General features: G+C 39.6%; 2 protein-coding genes across 2 annotated transcripts; both read left to right on the top strand.

Moving 5' to 3' along the window:
• Positions 1–1,365: 1,365 nt before the first annotated feature.
• Positions 1,366–6,581, top strand: LOC131990017 (low affinity immunoglobulin gamma Fc region receptor II-a-like). Its single transcript, XM_059355400.1, has 6 exons — positions 1,366–1,381; positions 3,379–3,627; positions 3,703–3,948; positions 4,861–4,989; positions 5,458–5,514; positions 6,393–6,581. Exons 1-6 carry the CDS (start codon positions 1,366–1,368, stop codon positions 6,497–6,499), a joined length of 804 nt encoding a protein of 267 aa, XP_059211383.1. The 3' UTR covers positions 6,500–6,581.
• Positions 6,582–12,954: 6,373 nt separating this feature from the next.
• Positions 12,955–16,929, top strand: LOC131989782 (L-amino-acid oxidase-like). The gene is made up of 7 exons (XM_059355112.1): positions 12,955–13,017; positions 13,981–14,210; positions 14,311–14,423; positions 14,721–14,922; positions 15,133–15,201; positions 15,420–15,556; positions 15,875–16,929. The coding sequence occupies exons 1-7, from the start codon at positions 12,987–12,989 to the stop codon at positions 16,662–16,664; spliced, it is 1,572 nt and encodes a 523-aa protein (XP_059211095.1). The 5' UTR covers positions 12,955–12,986; the 3' UTR covers positions 16,665–16,929.
• Positions 16,930–18,913: the final 1,984 nt, after the last annotated feature.

Here is an 18,913-nt window from a genome sequence, read left to right on the forward strand (position 1 = left end):
TTCACCACATGCTTAAGTGTATTATGCAATGATGTGCATTAAAATATATAACAGGACATTAAGTCTCAGTCTTTGCTTGAATTTTCTACTATCTGAAAAATAAAAATTAAACATTACATTATAATTGTATCTTTGCAATATTATGGTGCAATGTTTAGATTGTAAAGTTGTCTGCAAAAAATAAATAAATATATCAACATCAACCATATGCATGTCTGGTTTTTTATTTTGTACATGTAATAAATATTTTTCTGATGGAAAAACAGATCTATACTGTGGATGCTGTACTGCAGTGGGCGGAGTTAGACTTGAGATGTGAGTTTGTGACAATTAAATAGAAAGGAAGGATGAGAAAAGAGAAAAACTGAGAGAAAATGGGAATCATGTTGATATTATACATGTTTTCTTGATCAACTGTCAATAAAATAGAAAAACAGAACCTCCTGTGTTTCAGGATAAAGGGCCTAGTCGTATCTTATGGTTCCACCCACTGATATTTAACGTCACTACTGAGGCTATTTTTTACTATTGCATACAGAGACGAAATAAACCACACAGGAAAAGAGCGCTCACCTTCTTTTAGCCCGTCAGTGATGTTCAGTCAGTCAGCAGCAAGACAACATGGAGGTCGCAGCTTTCTGTTTCTCGATGTGTGAGTATGGCCTCATTCTGAAGTTCTTTCATATTCAAAGTACATCAACAGTGTTTTAAGTTAATATTTATCAAATATGATTGATAATAATCAAGAAAGTAACTCATCAGTGACTTTTTGGACCATAAAGTTGTGTTTTTGACTTGAACTGAATCCTTTATTTTTCAGTGTTTCTATGGAAATCATATATGATAAAGAAGGCCAAAATAGATTTTAAATATATGAACATCTGTTTTATGTTTCGCACTTTCCTTTATCTTCCTAGTGATGACTGTGCTTCTTCAGCCTGGTGCTCAGACAGTTGGTATGTAGTTTTGTTTGTTTGTGTATAAAAGCTATAAAAAGTAGATCTGATGACTGATGATGAAAATAAGATATGGTTGCTATTGAATTCAGTATCTCTGCTCTGTGTGGTTTTCTGTGACAGATGCAGCTATCCTGGACTCACCAGGACTTGCTAGATTGTTCTTCAACTTCATGCAGGACCAGCCAACACTCTAACCCAGTCTGCCTGCCTGTTGCCAACCTTGCCTGCCTTTGACTTACCTGTTCTGCCTGACTCACGGACAGCCACTATGCCTTTCGTCTTTTGGCTCCAAGTTCTGCCTCGACACTTCTGGTTCCAGTTTGTCTCTTCCCTTGGTGGTTCGGTGTCTGCCTCTGTTGTTATCTCAGTGTGTATTAAATCTTCAGCTTCTGGTTGCCACCTGAAGATGAGTCACGCTGCTTGTTTGCCTCACACGTTGCCCAGCTATCCATCTACTGTCTGCCCCGCCTTCACTTGCTGGAGGTCACGAATTGATAATCCCAACAGAACCACATCATCTGCAAAGAGTAGACTTCCCAAACACCACTTGAGTTCCCACATTATGTGTTGAAGTCCCCAGACAGTATCCTTTCAAGGACACCACCCAGAGACTCAATGAAGGTCAGGCAGTTTGAAACAACAGTCAGAGTCTTCACCCAGCTCACTACACACCCAATTTCATCACCCTAATCTTTGAATGGTAATGGTAAATGGTGCTTTTCAAGTTACTTTGCGACCGCTCAAAGCACTATAGACTACAGACTGCGCTCATTCACCCATTCACACACATATTCATACTGGTGGCAGAGGCTACCTTAAACAGTGCCACCTGCAAATTAGAGTTCAGTATCTTGCTCAAGGATACTTCGACATGTAGGCTGCCATGGTCAAGGATCGAACCACCGCCACGAAATGAATACAACATATAACACCTGGAGTCACCCCTGTATCTCATGTAATGATCCTTTATGTTCTCTTTGCAGCGCTGCACACAGACACTCATCTCTCCTCAGACAACATGTTCCTCATCTTAAGAACTGTTCTCCCCCTTGTGATGATGGCTCCTCTGTTCGTGTTGCTGGGAATACTTCACTGTGGGAACATTGGAGGTAATTTAGAAAAGGAAGATTGTTTTCTGAATACAGTGTGTTCGACAGAATGATGGTTGATGCTCTAAGATGTTTTTTTTCACTGATTCACTATTTTTAGGGTCAAGAAGCAGATGTGTGATGATTGCATCAAGATATGAAGATTCTCAGAAGTCAGATGAAGCTATTCTTGACAGTCCACTTTGACCGTGACACGTACGAAACCCTCTGCAGAGCGACCGCAGCTCTTCTTCACCACATGCTTAAGTGTATTATGCAATGATGTGCATTAAAATATACAACAGGACATTAAGTCTCAGTCTTTGCTTGAATTTTCTACTATCTGAAAAATAAAAATTAAACATTACATTATAATTGTATCTGCAATATTATGGTGCAATATTTAGATTGTAAAGTTGTCTGCAAAAAATAAATAAATATATCAACATCAACCATATGCATGTCTGGTTTTTTATTTTGTACATGTAATAAATATTTTTCTGGTGGAAGAACAGATCTATATTGTGGATGCTGTACTGCAGTGGGCGGAGTTAGACTTGAGATGTGAGTTTGTGACAATTAAAGAGAAAGGAAGGATGAGAAAAGAAAAAAAACTGAGAGAAAATGGGAATCATGTTGATATTATACATGTTTTCTTGATCAACTGTCAATAAAATAGAAAAACAGAACCTCCTGTGTTTCAGGATAAAGGGCCTAGTCGTATCTTATGGTTCCACCCACTGATATTTAACTTCACTACTGAGGCTATTTTTACTCTCGAAGACAGAGACGAAATAAACCACACAGGAAAAGAGCGCTCACCTTCTTTTAGCACGTCAGTGATCAGTCAGTCAGCAGCAAGACAACATGGAGGTCGCAGCTTTCTGCTTCTCGCTGTGTGAGTATGGCCTCATTCTGAAGTTCTTTCATATTCAAAGTCCATCGACAACGTTTTAAGTTAATATTTATCAAAAACGATTGATAATAATCAAGAAAGTAACTTATCAGTGACTTTTTGGACCATAAAGTTGTGTTTTTGACTTGAACTGAATCCTTTATTTTTCAGTGTTTCTATGGAAATCATATATGATAAAGAAGGCAGAAATAGCTTTTAAATACATGTACATCTGTTTTATGTTTCGCTCTTTCCTTTATCTCCCTAGTGATGACTGTGTTTCTGCAGCCTGGTGCTCAGACAGTTGGTACGTAGTTTTGTTTGTTTATGTATAAAAGGTAGTTAAAGTAGATTTGATGACTGATGATGAAAATAAGATATGGTTACTATTGAATTCAGTAACTCTGTTCTGTGTGGGTTTCTGTGACAGATGCAGCTATTCGGATCATTCCATCTAGACTCCAAGTCTTTGAATACAAGTCTGTCTCTTTTGTATGCGAGGGGTTGACAGGATGGAAAATTTCAAGGAAGATCAAAACAGAAGCTTTGAGTTGTGGTCCAATTTCTGGGGTGACCACCAAGTCGTCCTGCACCCTCAAAAATCTTTATACTACTGACAGTGGAGAGTACTGGTGTGAGGCTGCAGGGGGGAAGAGAAGCAACAGCGTCAACATCACCGTCACTGGTATGTTTATATTTAGACAAGATTTGTTCTTACTCATGCTTGACATTAAACAAATAAAAAACACTTGTCGTTCAGATGGTTCAGTGATCCTGGAGAGTCCTGTCCTTCCTGTGATGGAGGGAGACGCTGTGACTCTGAGCTGCAGAAACAAGACAACTTCCTCAAACCTCACAGCTGGTTTCTATAAAGACGGCGACTTCATGGAGAGCAGCGCTACAGGAAACATGACCATCGACAGTGTTTCTAAGTCTGATGAAGGACTCTACAAGTGCAGCATCTCTGGAGCTGGAGAATCCCCAGAGAGCTGGCTGGCTGTTACAGGTGAGTCATATCAGTGTTGTAAGGTCAAAAAACCTTAAACCAAGTAATCGTACAAGGTAGCACATTTTGTGAGTTTATTTGAATTCATATATATACATTGATTGTCATCTGCAAAATAAGTAAGACAAAATCCAGCAAATGAGTAAGAATACAATCAGAGTACAGGAAAATAAGAGCCAGAATTGACCTCACAAGACAGAAGAGGTTGAGCCAGGACATCCCTTTAAAGTACTGGCTTGATGATGACAGGCCAAATAATAAATAAGGTGTTAAGGTCAAATATTTAGTATAAAACTATAGAACTAGACTTAATTTTACCTCTTAGATGTTAGATTTGTTTGTTGTTGTGTTGGGTTCAAGCTGTTGATCCAGGAAGTGAAAAACTGACAAATAATGATCAGGTCATAATCATGAGCTTGTGTTTATATGCAGACAGTTATAGTCAGACGGGTTTGGACCAGATCTGGGGACATGCCGAACAATTTTTGGTGGGAGCCACTTTATCAAGATGGCGGATCCAAGATGGCCGCCATATAAAATCTATGAGAACCGATATGTCTTCCAAGACACTTTAAAGGTGTCAAAATAAATATTTTCTGGGTCAAAGAATCCATTGAAGCTACTGAGAATATCACTAGATGAATATTCGATCAAATAGATATGTTCATTTTTACAATGTATTTACGTAATTTCCAACTCAGTTCCTTAGTGTTTGGATATACATAAATATAGGCCATATACAATGCATGTATTCTGAAAAATGGATAACATGCATGCATTTAATTGAACTTAATTAGCTTCACTTTTATTATTTGTGACATTTACAACTACAAAGATCTTTGCAATCTAAGTGTGCTTTCTTGCATAAGCACCTTGCACTTTACAATTATTCTCTTATTGTTTTTACTAAAGATACCTCTAAACCACCGTCCTCCGATTCAACCTCCTCTAATTCAACCCCGTGGGTCGTCGTCACTGTTTTATTGCTGGCCGTGCTGGTCGTGGGGCTTCTTCACCTCACCAAAGGTTATCACCACAGAGGTACGTGTATATTTTACGGAAGCTCTGATATCTGTCGCTGCCCTCCGAAAGTTCATCTTTCAGTCAAACTGGAGGTGACACTAGGCTTTATCTTACCTTGGAGTTTGTTATAGTCTCTGTATGTCTGTATTTAGTGTGATGGTGCTTTGATGTATCCTTGTCTAACCATGGATTACTGATTTTAACAACCCAGTTCTGCAAGCAGAAATCCTCCCGATAGAATCTCTGCAATCAAAGTTCTTTTACTCTCAAAAATGTTATTTTGTGACTTCAATGTATCACAGATTGAAGCGGTTAGTCAAATCCTCCCCAAATACAGTTTGGAAATGCTTCACTAATAATATTTGGGGCAAAAATCGTCGTACAAAATTCTCACCCAGAAAACTTTCTGTTGAGTGCAATTTTCAAAAATCTTCTGTTGCTGGTTTTCTCTTTATGCTGTTATTTTCCCTTTTCATTTTGCTGCAGTGTTGCCCTACCTGTCTACACTTTTCTATGGATTATGCTCGGCTCAAGACCAAACAGGTGAGAACACAAACCATGTATTAATATTCTGCTATATTTTTGGCATCCTACGTAGAAATATAAAGTAAGATGATGATCCGGCCTTCCTGTATTATTATTTATTTATTTCAGTGAGGCAGATAGTGATGGTGTACAGAATGGCAGTAGTGACGTCTTTGTGGAGAGGTAGAGTTGGATATCGTCTGCATAGCAGTGAAAATGTAGTGCGTGACGGCGTATGATGTGACCAAGGGTTAGCATGTACAGGATGAAAAGGAGGGGACCAAGCACCGAGCCTTGGGGGACACCATGTGTAACTGGGATGACATGGGATATGCAGTTATTAATGGAGATGTAGTGAAATCTGTCCGAAAGGTAGGATTTGAACCATGAGAGTGCTCAGCCAGTGATGCCAATGCATAATGGAGTGGTTGATGGTGTTGAAGGACGACGAGTATGTTGAGGGAGCCGGAGTCAGAGTCGAGTAGGAGGTCATTGGTGACTTTTAATAGAGCGGTTTTGTGCTGTGGTGGGTAAGGAGGACAGATTGGAATGTGTAGTAGAGTTGGTCGAAGTGTAGGCTTGACATGAGCAGTGATGGAATGTTCTAGTATTTTGGAGAGAAATGGGAGGTTTGAATTGGGTCTAAAATTGTCGGGTTGTGTGGGTCTGGGTCTTGAGGATGGGTGTGATGGCAGTAAGCTTGAACCAAGAGGGACCAGTGCCAGAGGTGAGAGAGGAGTTTCAGATGTCAGTTATGAGTGGGGTGAGACAAGGGAAGCAAGCATTGACGAGGATGGAGGGAATGGGGTCCAGGGGGTAACTGTTGAGACATTTGTGGTATAAGACAAATGAACTAATGGGAGATGTGCATGTCTCTGTGTAAATGAATGTTTCAGTCTCTGCAGAGGCTGATGCAGCTGCTGCAAACAGAGTGATGTACGCTACTGTGACAAGAAACAGGAAGAAGGAAGGTACTGTTATTTACTCCCTCAAGTCAGGTTGATACCACAGCACAAAACAGCTTGACTGTTAGGATTTAAGATTCATATTCAATCTTGAATTGATCAAGAAGTTAATGTATGTATATATCAGCTCAATAACTCTGTCTCTCTCCATCAGATGCAGATGAAATGGTGCCTGGACCACTTTACTATGTCTTGAGCCTGGGAGACCCTCAACAACTGGGTGAGACTTATTGGAATCAAAAAGCTGTTTAAATATTGTTGATATATACCAAGTGAGAGACAACATACTAACATAATTCCATCTGTTTTTTAAAAGCAGAGCCTGCTGCAGATATATATCCAGATGAAACAGAGAATCCCTTATATTCCTCCATTCAGTAGGTAAGTCTGAGGCCAGTACTGCTTTTAATGCTGCATTCAGCTCGTATGGTGTGGGTGGGAGAGAGGGGAAAGATTGGCTTCCCGCTTGTATGATTACAGAGATGGTCTCATTGGTCTATAAAACTATGTATGAATTTTGGGTTTAATCTCCTGCTTAAACTGCTTTAAAATGATGGTTTCCTTAAAAAATCCTCCGTTTATCATAGAAAAACACTGTAAAAACAAACATAGTCACAGTTAGAACTTTCCGACGGTCCTTGAACAGATCATTATTTACGCAAAGTTTCCATCATAAAAAGTGACCAAAACTTAAATGTTGATATTTGTGTCAGAATCTCTTTATTCTACGTGTGTCATTTAAAATAAAGCATTTGCACTAACCAGATCCTGTTAAAAACATTAAATTCTGCTCCTCAGAGACACAGCCAATATTCACTGAAAATCTGTTTACACAGAGCAGAGAGGAGAGGACAGGAGAGGCTGGAAACATGAAAATACTTTTATATGTACACTGTGTGGAGAAAACTGGTTTTACAACATTTGTGATACTTGTGGCCACTTTATATCAAATCTTTATATATAAATTCTGTTTTATTCCAAGAGAAATTCAACCTTTTTTCAGATTTCTGTCATTCTGTGTTATTCTGCACAAAGACGTGTTTAAGTTGTACCCACTTCCAGCCATGATTGTGCTGATTCCATAGAGCTGCAGGACTTATAGATTTATAGAGGTTTTATATATTTCAGTGCAACACAAGAACAGAGATGAGAATGGAAAAAGAGCAAAAAAAATGTCTTGAAACTGCTTGATGGGGTTCTTTAATCATAATTAATAATGAACCCATGATTTTTTTAGGCACTTACATGCAAAAATAAGCATACACTGTGAGAGTTTTCAGAACCAGTATTTATATAACTTGTACTTGTTCTTTGTGTCCTACAGCTCGCTGACTGGCTGCTGACCTGAGGAGAAGCTTTAAAAGACAGTTTTATGTATATCTGCTCACTGTATTACAAATAAATGGTCATTTCTGTGCAAATTTTGTATAAATGATGCATAATAATAATAATAATGGAAGAATACATTTCACAAAACAATAGGTACAGCTTGTTATTACAGTTGTCTGACATGAGTAAACATTGTTTTTAATAACTGCGTATCTCACTGAGCTTGTTTTAAGGACGTGTGAAATTCAAAGAGCCATATCTATTTTGAAGAGTTGTCAGTGAGATCGACTTGTTCCATCGCTGTCTGTTCATGAGTGATAACTTAGTTCACAGGAAGCTTTAAAATACAGTTTGTGGTAAACAGTGTGTTGTGTTTGCAGTCTGTGAATGTTGCCATGTTGGTATCATTTGGTAAAATGAGGACATCTATTTCTATATTTTATACTAAATATATTTGACCTTATCTCTGGTTTTACTTGGCCTATCGTCCTCAAACACAAACTGGCAGTGAGAGCGACTTGTCTGTTCTCGTGTGGTAAGTTCACAGGAAGCTCGTTCACATAAAAGGGTTCACTGGAGGGTAAGAATCTGCCATTTTAATTTATGTTTCATCATATAAGGAATAAAAATAGATTATTACCAATATTTGTCTAACATTGTGTCAAATGCCAAAATTTCAAAAATGAGTGGGTAATTAAAGGGAGAAATGGTTTTAAGTTTTCATTTTAACAGTGTTTATTTGAAATACAGTATTTTATTAGGATTACAATCTACAGAATATAAAATCTTTCACATTTTATTCAAAATCTGGTGATTCACAATCAAAAGCACATGACTGGGTTTGTCTTTAGGGGTTCCTGTCTCAGGTTTTCTGTTGTTTCTGTATTTGTTTTAATATTATCAGCAAATTGCATTAAATGTAGATGGGAAATTAAATGTCAATGACCAACTGAACACAGCTGTCAGTTCGAGAAGTCAGGAAACTTATTTTTCTTCTTATTTTAACACCAAAGAATTGAATTCCTTGAAAAGTACAAAAATGTGCAGCAGCTCATGCGAAAGTATTTCTCTTCCTAAAAAGCAGAAGGAGGTGAGAATGACAAGAAGGTGGTTAGAAAAGACATTTTAAGATTATGACACATAGACATGTTGATGATGATGTTGAGCTCATAATGAAATATCACAGTCAGCAGTCTATTCTGTTTGTTTTTTTTAAACCAGGATTTGGTTATCATAATTCACCAAAGATCATAGAAAGAACAACATAAACTCATGCTCCTGGTAAAACCAGGAAAAAAACAATTAAAAAAGCTTTCACGTTTTAATAACAGTGTATCTCAATGACCTTGTTTTAAGGACATGTGAAATTCAAAGCAGCCATATCTATTTTGAAGAGATGTCATACTCATGTCTGTCTGTTCATGATAACTGAGTTAACAGGAAGCTTGTTCACATAAAATGGGTTTACTGGAGGTAACTCAGCTCACAGCTGATCCTGACCTCCAAACTCCTCACAGGGTAAGAATCTGCTGTTTTGATTTATCTTTCATAGTATAAGAAATAAAAATATAGATTATTACCAAGATTTGTCTAACATGCGTTGAATCTCAAAACACCCAAAAATGTGGGGTTAATTAAGGGGAGAAGTTGATTTAAGTTGTTGGAACTTGGAAAAGTGTTTATATATAAATTCCATTTTATTCCAATTTTTTTAAAATAATTCAACTTATGATTTCTGTCATTCGAACTGTGTTTTTTTGCACAAAGACATGTTTGAGTTGTTATGATTGTGCTGATTCCATAGAGCTGCAGAAAAAGATTTATATAAGTGGCATAATTATTATTCCACGGGCCCGAGTGAAGGATACTATCATTACCATCCGGTACAATTTGCATTGTATTGTTTTAGTGCCCCGTACAGTTCTTGCATGGTGCAGGACTATGGACTACAGTGAAAAAAAAGACACGCCCAATTTCGAGGCCTTTTGCACTCTAAAACCAGTATTCATCATATACACTGATCTGATTCTGTGATCATAAAATAATGAGTTTGTCTACCTGATTGCAAAGTAGGGAAATATTATAAAGAAGAACTAGGAAATTCCCTGGGGGAAATTCTGAAAGGGCCACGGGGGCTACTGCCGGTGTGTGTACACTATGATGAGATTCTTCAGAGATTTCAAACAATTAATACTAGTAATGTTATGATACTATATAATATACAAGGAGCACACCTACAACAAGCATTCCTTTTCAAGTATTTATGTATACAGCAACCTATGACCTTTAACCTCAAAATGTGTGTGTGTGTGTGTGTGTGTCTGTGTGTGTGTGAGAAACATGTGTATCTGGAGGAGTGTGCGCACTTAAGCACGCATTTGTGTGTGTGTGTGTAACTAAAATAACATAAAGTTACGTGTGTGTGTGTGAAGCATGTGTATCTGGAGGAGTGTGCGCGCTTACGCGCGCTTGTGTGTGTGTGTAACTAAAATCACATAAAGTTACGTGTGTGTGTGGGTGAAGCATGTGTATCTGGAGGAGTGTGTGTGTGTGTGTGTGTGCGTGTATCTGTAACTGTAATCACATCAAAGGATCAAAGGCAGAGCAATCAACGGAATTAACTGCCAGTGTAGAATGTTCCGACACAGTGACAGCAGCCAGAGGTGGACAGACTGGAATTTCTGGCCTCGAACAAAAAGCATTTTTGGCAAAACCATAATATCTATCATTGATCCGACTTCACTTTGAGCGTCCTGAGTTCTTCCTGAACAGCTACATATGTTTTTTGTGAAGAAAAATGAAGAAATAGCTTTGTAAGAGCGATCTGAAAAACTGTTAAATATGCTTTTCTACAGAAATCTTCCTGCGTTTTTAATATGGGAGTCAATTAAAGTTTTAATGTCTCTAGGTGAAATCATGCAGGAGAAGTAGATGTTTGAAAATTTCCAGCTGATGTTCTTTTTCGCTCATTTTTTTCAGCCGTCCCATTCACTTCAATGCAAAATTTTGCTGACTCGAAGAGTTGCAGGACTAGTAACAGGACGAAATTGTGTCCGAAAGGGGAAGAAGAAAAACTCCACAGTATACCAATAGTGCTCGGTGCAATTGCCCCGTGGCCCTAATAAGGCTTCTTGTATGTTTATTTAAAGGGTCATATTTTGACAGCTTTCTTGTCAAAACTTCAATGTGCTTTTATTTTGAAAGCTACGCGTTGAGCACCACTGCAGCCAGTGGTGCTACAGCTGCTGAGAAAGGTCCGACTGCTGCTCAACATGTCAGTCAGTCTATGTTTGCTTCTCCTTTTGTATTTTCTGTCCGTGACTGATTGATTGATTGATTGATTGATTGATTGATTGATTGATTGATTGATTGATTGATTGATTGATTGATTGATTGATTGATTGGTTGGTTGGTTGGTTGATTGGTTGGTTGATTGGTTGGTTGATTGATTGATTGCTGATGGGCCCAAGGAGGAGACGGCCTAGACTCTCAGCCCTACCTCTACCCGTTTTATTTTATTATTTTTTTTAAATCATTGATTTTAACCATCCATTTACCCATTTTTAACCACCCAAAAGAAAAAAAAGTCCAGCTCTGCGTACAATACTACAACAGTGTATTAGGGACAAGTATGAAAAAAAAAAACAGTCTTGGGGGAGGGAGGTAATATTTCGAGAAAAAAGTGGCAAATCTATGAGAAAAAAGTAACAGATTTATGAGAAAAAAGTGTCATAGATATAACCAGCGATATCCTCCCATCTGTCCGTGTGTTGTAGTTACTGATGTAGAAAAGCTTTCACCTCATCCACATCAGTACAGTGTTCTCTTCTGAAAAGGCCCAATTCACAACAATGTCTCTGCAATGTCCGGATACTTCTGATAATATGGTGATTCTTGGCTAAAACCACAACTATTTCCTTATTGCTAAATCCAATTGCAAAGTACAATTTGATGAAGTCTCCCTGTAGACAGAGGACACGGCATGTGGCAGCTTCTGTGATGATGGAGCAATTTAAAAAAACAAAACACTAGCCTATTTTTCCGACTTTTTAATCTCATAAATCTGCTACTTTTTTCTCCTAGATTTGCCACTTTTTTTCTTTTTTACTTTAGCCGACAGGGTTAACGTCAATGAAGGTGGTAATTTACAGGGATCAGAGTGATATTAGACATAATGCACACTAATACTACTAACAACTGTTTGCACGTCCTATTTCAGCAGTAAAAAGACTTAATATAAACGCCCCTTTCTTCTTTCACATAATGGTATGATCCTAGTCTGTCCTCGCACATGATTGGCCGCATGGGGTGGCCATCAAAATGAAGTCCTGCCTGTCTGTTCATGTGTGATAACCTCATTTATATACAGTCTATGGTGAGAACTCTAAAACACGGAGGATGTGGTCAGACTCTGAGTTGATGGTGCAGCGTCACCCAGTTTGTGGTGAACAGTGTGTTTGCAGTCTGTGAAAGGCACATTGCTCATAGACGTGTAGATAAGCTGAATAAGAACTCTGACACCTCACTCCCTCTCTGATAACAGAACGATGACCTGCCTGTCATAGTGTTACAACATATTAATTGAAGGGAGAGTGTATATTTTAAATACAGTATTTTGTTAAAATTACAATTTACAGATTATAAAATCCTTTATATTTTATTCAAAACCTGGTGATTTACAATCTAAATCACATGCCTAGGTTTGTCTTCGGGGTTCCTTGTCTCAGGTTTTCTATTGTTTCTATATGTGTTTTAATACACTCTAAGAAATTATTCAAGGAGCCTTTAAATGTGAGGTATGCATACTAAATAAAAATGCTGAATATCATCATGATGAGTATTTGAGTTGACTATATTATTTGACTCACAGATTACATGGTTTAAATATTTTCCATATGGTTAACATAATATTTCAGTTACATTTACTTAATTTATGTGGTTATTGAGCCAAGTCATTTCGTTCAGACGTACTTGAAAATATTACTTTAATTTACTCATTACTCATGTTTTGTTTAACCTATTTGAGAGCTTTCAAATCAACTCAATATTTTTAAGTGTAAAAATGACATTAAATGTAGAGTGAAAATGAAATGTCAATGACCAACTGGACACAGCTGCCGGAAACATATTTTTAAATTATTTTTAATTTGTGTCTTTGGCAGCAACAGTCCAAAGAGGACACACTGACCAGCTGAGATGGCTTTGCGTGAGGCAAAATGGAAATTGTGTGAGTATTTTTGAGCTCAATTAATATTGAAGACATGTTTATAAACATTAACTTCCTTTGAAACTCTTATTGACTTTTACTGTAATAGTCAGTCTGGTTTGTAGGAAGTTGGTACAGTGTCCAAGAAAGGGCTCATGACTGTAAAGCCTGATTTCAATGAGAGCGTTTCCACCGGGCGCGCCGCGGAACGTGACAGCAACGTCTCAGCCGCGGCTCTCCGTGAGCATTAGGTAGGACTTCTATTTTCTCCGCGAGCCGCTGCTAAACCGCGTAAATCTCAACAGAGCAGATCGCACCAGACAGGAAGTCCGACTCAGAATCAACATAATACACTTCCGCCCCCTTTCAAAATAAAACACAATACGCAGTTCATGCAGCCTAAAACTACTTCACATCAACATTATGTTATGACCGGGGCACCAGATCAGCAATCAATCAATCAATCAATCAATCAATCAAAGGGTCTCAGAGGATCGGCGACACGGACGACAAGAGACTGATTGTTGAAGTGGAACATCATACAATCATTTATGACATAACACATTGTTTTTATAAGGATAGATGGTCAGATCAACATATCTTTCACCTCAGAGAAGCAAAGTAAGCTGTTGGTTGTTGTTGTTTACTTTATACACACAGTTTATCACGGGATCTTGCGGTCTCCCGTATGTTCAGGATTATCACGTGTTCTCGTTATCTCGCGTGTATATGGCTGGCTCGCTATGCTGCCGTTCTGCGGCCATTATGCACCCAGTGGAAATCCCCAGTAACTCAGCAGCTCCCACTGTGAGTTGGGAGGCTGCGTGAATGAAGCAGAGTGTCATGTCAGCTGATCCGATCCAGCTACAAAATCAGTACGACGTCCTAAACTTCCAAAAATGTCTATCACCATTGACCACTCCATAGAATTATTGGAAACCAGAATATTTGATAAGAACTTGTCTCTTTGTCTGTGGTTTTTAGTTCCTGTGTGCTGTGTGCTGCTGCTGCTCACGCTCCACCACGGCCATGCTGCTGACCCCAGCATTGAGGCACAGCTGGCTGATTGTCTGGAGGACAAAGACTACGACGACCTGCTGCAGACTCTGGAGACCGGACTCCCTCACGTAAACACTTCTCATCATGTTGTTATTGTTGGAGCTGGCATGGCGGGACTGACGGCTGCCAAACTGCTGCAAGACGCAGGACACAAGGTACAAACAAAAACCTCTGCACAGTGATATCAGCAGCAACACCTACTGTCTTTGAAACATAACATGACTTTCCCTTTGTGTATTTATCTGTTCTGGCAAGGTAACCATAGTGGAGTCTAGTGGTCGTGTTGGAGGACGAGTGGAGACCCACAGGAATGAAAAAGAAGGCTGGTATGCTGAACTGGGAGCCATGAGGATCCCAAGTTCTCACAAGTGAGTTTTTGTCTTCTTTTTTTTTAAACTGGGGGGCTCAGTGGGTTACGCTATTGTAAAGCATACAATTCAGTGTTGACACCAGTGCAGACTGCCAGTCTTGTCAATTGTGGTTTGTACTTCACCAAAATGTAACAAATGATGTACATGTACATGTTCCTGCATTAAATGTCTTGCTTGGACATCAACCGCTGTTGGTTTGTGCCAGGAGGATCTTTCTGCATTTAGTGTCTGACACGGGGAAGATCCCTCACAGAAACAAGCTAACGATGCCACCGCCACCTCTTCTCTCCACAGAATTGTCCACTGGTTTGTCAAAACGCTGGGGGTCAAGTTGAATAAATTCATCATGGATGACCCCAACACATTTATCTTTATTAACGGGACGCTGAAGAAGACGAGCACAGTCAAAGCAAACCCTGACGTTCTGAAGTACAACGTACTGGAGAGTGAGAAAGGGAAGTCAGCTGACGATCTGGTACAAAAAGCTCTGCAGTGGGTACGTAAGGAGACAGAATGAAGGAAAATAGTTTCACAGATTCACCAGCTTTGGAAAATACTTGCTAAATGATGCTTGCTTCACTAAGCAGACAAAGTTGCCCAGTTGGTGACGCAAGCACAAAAATATTTGGAATTGTTATGTTTCTGGGCCTCTTCTCCCAACTTTCTGTGTCAACTTTGGTTATACAGTTGAGTTTCTTTTTTATAGGTGAGGAATGAAGTGGAGGCTAATGGCTGCAGGGCTGCGCTGATGAAATATGACCGTTATTCTGTGAAGGTAAATCACAACATGATGTCATGAATGAAAAATTAAATCACTGTGTATTTTAATTCATTACAAATTCCATAGATTGGGTGTGGTTATTGAACCTTTCCACTACCCAAATGTCCAAAAATATATGTATAATTATTGATGTTTAAAAGATATATTTCACCAAGTTTAAATTGCAACTTTTTTGTGAGCCATCCTGACTGCACGTTATGTTTGTTGAACAGGATTATCTGAAAGAAGTGGGAGGCCTGAGTTCAGAAGCGTTGAGGATGATTGGTGACCTGTTGAACCAGCAGAGCCTCATGTTCACAGCACTGACTGAGATGATCTACGAGCAGAGTCAGATCAACGACTACACTGAGTGAGGCCCCACATTCTACACTTTCTGTTAATAAACCATTGTACCATTGTTTTTGCTGATACTCGGTTTACGTGCTGGTTACCTACTGTCCCTGAGTATTAACATGTTTGTCCACGTTTCAAATAAGACATGTCAAATAAAGTGATTTTCAGAGAAATATCACAATTTTAAGTTTTGTTTTGATAATCTATGAATGCCTCCAAGCTGCTCTCACAGTCTCATTCATAACCAATGATAACTCACTACATACTGACATATCGCAACCAGAAGAATGCATTTAATAACAGGATTGATTTGGGTTTTTTGCTTGTTTCGAAGGTATACAGAAGTGACTGGTGGGTCAGACCTCCTCCCAAAAGCTTTTCTCAAAGTCCTTCATGTCCCAATTTTCTTCAACTCCAAAGTCAAACGCATCAGCCAGTCAGATAAAGGTGTGATCGTATCGTACCAGACAGGCCAAGAGTCTCCTTTAACTGACCTTCCTGCTGACATCGTCCTGGTAACAACCACAGCCAAAGCAGCCCTTTACATGGACTTTGAACCATATCTCTCCATCCAAAAGATGGATGCACTGAGGGCACTCCACTACGACAGCTCCACCAAAATCCTCCTCACCTTCAGCCAGAAGTTCTGGGAGGACGACGGCATCCGAGGAGGAAAGAGCATCACCGACAGGCCCTCTCGCTTCATCTACTACCCCAGCCACAGCTTCCCACAGAACAGAAACATCGGCGTCCTCCTGGCTTCCTACACCTGGTCCGACGACTCCCTCCTCTTCTTAGGTGCGAGCGATGAAGACCTGAAAGAAATGGCTCTGAAAGATTTGGTCAAGATCCACGGTGAGCGCGTCAGGTCTCTCTGCACAGGGGTGGTGGTGAAGAGGTGGAGCGAGGATCCTCACAGCTTGGGGGCCTTTGCTCTCTTCACACCCTACCAGCATTTAGAGTACTCCAAGGAGCTCTTCAGGAGTGAGGGCAGGGTGCACTTTGCTGGCGAGCACACGGCCTTCCCTCATGCGTGGATCGAGACGTCCATGAAATCTGCAATCAGAGCTGCAGCCAACATCAACAAAGCTGCAGCAAGAGCTCACCACCATGACGAGCTCTAGGGTGGAGTTTGAGTTAAAGGCCAAAGGTTCATTATATCTAGCTAAAGCCTTTGAAATGTATCGTACATCTTAATGCTAATATTAATCAATTTAAACCTGTATTACCAATATGAGGCGTTTCATAATCACTTAAGCATAAGAAAAATAACATTATTTTATAAAGAATATTGACGAAAAAATGTATTCCAATATACATTTTTTTCTGCCAATCATGTATTGTCTATTGCCGCTTTGTCACATTACTGTAACTTGGTCCATATGTTTACTGCAGCTTTGCCTCACAGAAATAAAAGTTCAACCAAAAAAATGCCTGCTTTTATTTATAGGTACATGTTTCAGTTTTACACAATTTATAATAATAAATGCACCTGGACTGATTTTCAAGTGAAGTTACACTAACACATGGAATCATGAAGTTGTCATGTGATTTGCTCTTGCTGGTGTGATTGGTGAGTCCAGAGGGTTAATGAATTGGAGGTTTAAGCAGTGTGTGATGATGCATGATTAAAGGGAAACACGCTGCCAGCACTGCAGACACAAAATATTTAAAAATGCTGGGCAATTTAAACAAAGTAGATACAAATTTCAGCCCAATACACCATAAAGTGACAGTAAATGAAACATGAAATAGGCTGTGCCTGAGGCTTGGTGACATAGGGTTTATTTGCTGTTGTGACTAGAGGCCTTTAGGGAGCACTGATTGCCTTGCTGTACAATAGAGCTACTGTTATTCTTCTTTTTTTTTTTAATCTTGGATTTATTATTATTTATTTTTTCAATTTTCATGCCAACCAAAGGCATACATTCCTTGAAACGTACAAAGTGGCATGGCATCTTCACTGCGGTTAGAAAATAATTCTGTGGGAAATGGAAAACCTTTTAGAGGTTAAATGACACACCTCCATAGTGACAGTGTCGTTGTGTCATGCCATATCTTGCTATTTGCAGTCACGCGGGGAAAAAAGTTTCTGTGCCAAAATACAAAAACAAAGGAAAAGTCTATCTGCTTTCTTAAGAACAAGCTGATAGCTATCAGCTGATAGCTATCAGCTATCAGCTCACAGGGAGTTGGTGCTTCCTCATACTTCACACCTCCTCCCCTCTAGCTTACACAGGTGAGGCCACAATGAGGTTTTTCTTACCAGGACAGTGCTGTATAGTGAACGGGTATGGCTGGAGAGCTTGGCACCAACCAACGCAGGTCCTTCCATTTTGATGCATCCATTTAAAAGGCCTGTGATCAGTCTGTAGCACAAAAGGTAATACTTCAATGAATCAACAGCCCACTTAATAGCAAGCCCCTCTTTTCCACAGTTCAAACTGTTTCTTACTCAGGAATAGGACAGGCTTCTCCTCGTCAGGCTCTCCCTGGGCCAGCACGGCTCCGAGTCCACCACCAGAGTCATCAACCTGGACCAGAAATAGTTTTGTGAAGTCCGGGCTCTTTTGAAGCATCTCTGTCCAGAGTTTCCCAAAGGTTAATATCTGAAAGACAATTTGTATCCTCTTTTACCTGTGCTTATTTTGCCCCGCATTTCATCAATTAACTATTTATAATTTTACCTGTGGATGATGGATTTTCATAATTTGCTGTTGCTGGTTGAGCTGATGTGGAGGGCTGCAGGTGTGTCAGGTGGTGTGCATCTTATCACATATGAACATTGTGCTGTCAGTCGTTTTACGAATGCCTGTACTTGATTGGAGAATCCAATGGTTTTGAATGTAGGATCCAGCAGTGTTGAAAGGGGTCAGTGCTGTTTGGGTCTAAATAGCATCAGTAGTTTAGCTGTGTTGTGGCTTATTTTTCCCTTTAAGCCCGAGACTCTCTTCTCCTCTGGCAATCCTACTGTAATAGGATTGTCAGAGTCACTGTCTCTCTTCGAAGAGGCGTTGTAGCATGAGAAAGGTGCTGATCCAGCGTGTGTCCACCTCCTGAATAAGCTTTTTCCCTGGCTGATTCTTCTGTTCGTGCACTTCTCTGAGCTTCTCTTTTGCTGTTGTGCTGGTTTTCAAGAACGTGACCACTTTTTGTGCGCTTGTGCACATGTCTTCTAGGCCAGGAGTTGCATCAATTGACTTCTTCACCACTAAATTTAGTGAATGAGCATATTTTAGATTTAAAATTCTGACAGAGGCAACCATATTAGCTCCTGAATCTGTCACTTTGCCTCCAAAGTCCCCCATGAGAGACCTCGTTGCAGCAGTGATGTTAGCAGCTGTATGAGCTTCAGGGAAAGGCACTGTGGCAA

The sequence above is a fragment of the Centropristis striata genome, chromosome 17, assembly GCF_030273125.1.
Source record: "Centropristis striata isolate RG_2023a ecotype Rhode Island chromosome 17, C.striata_1.0, whole genome shotgun sequence".
NCBI lineage: Eukaryota > Metazoa > Chordata > Actinopteri > Perciformes > Serranidae > Centropristis > Centropristis striata.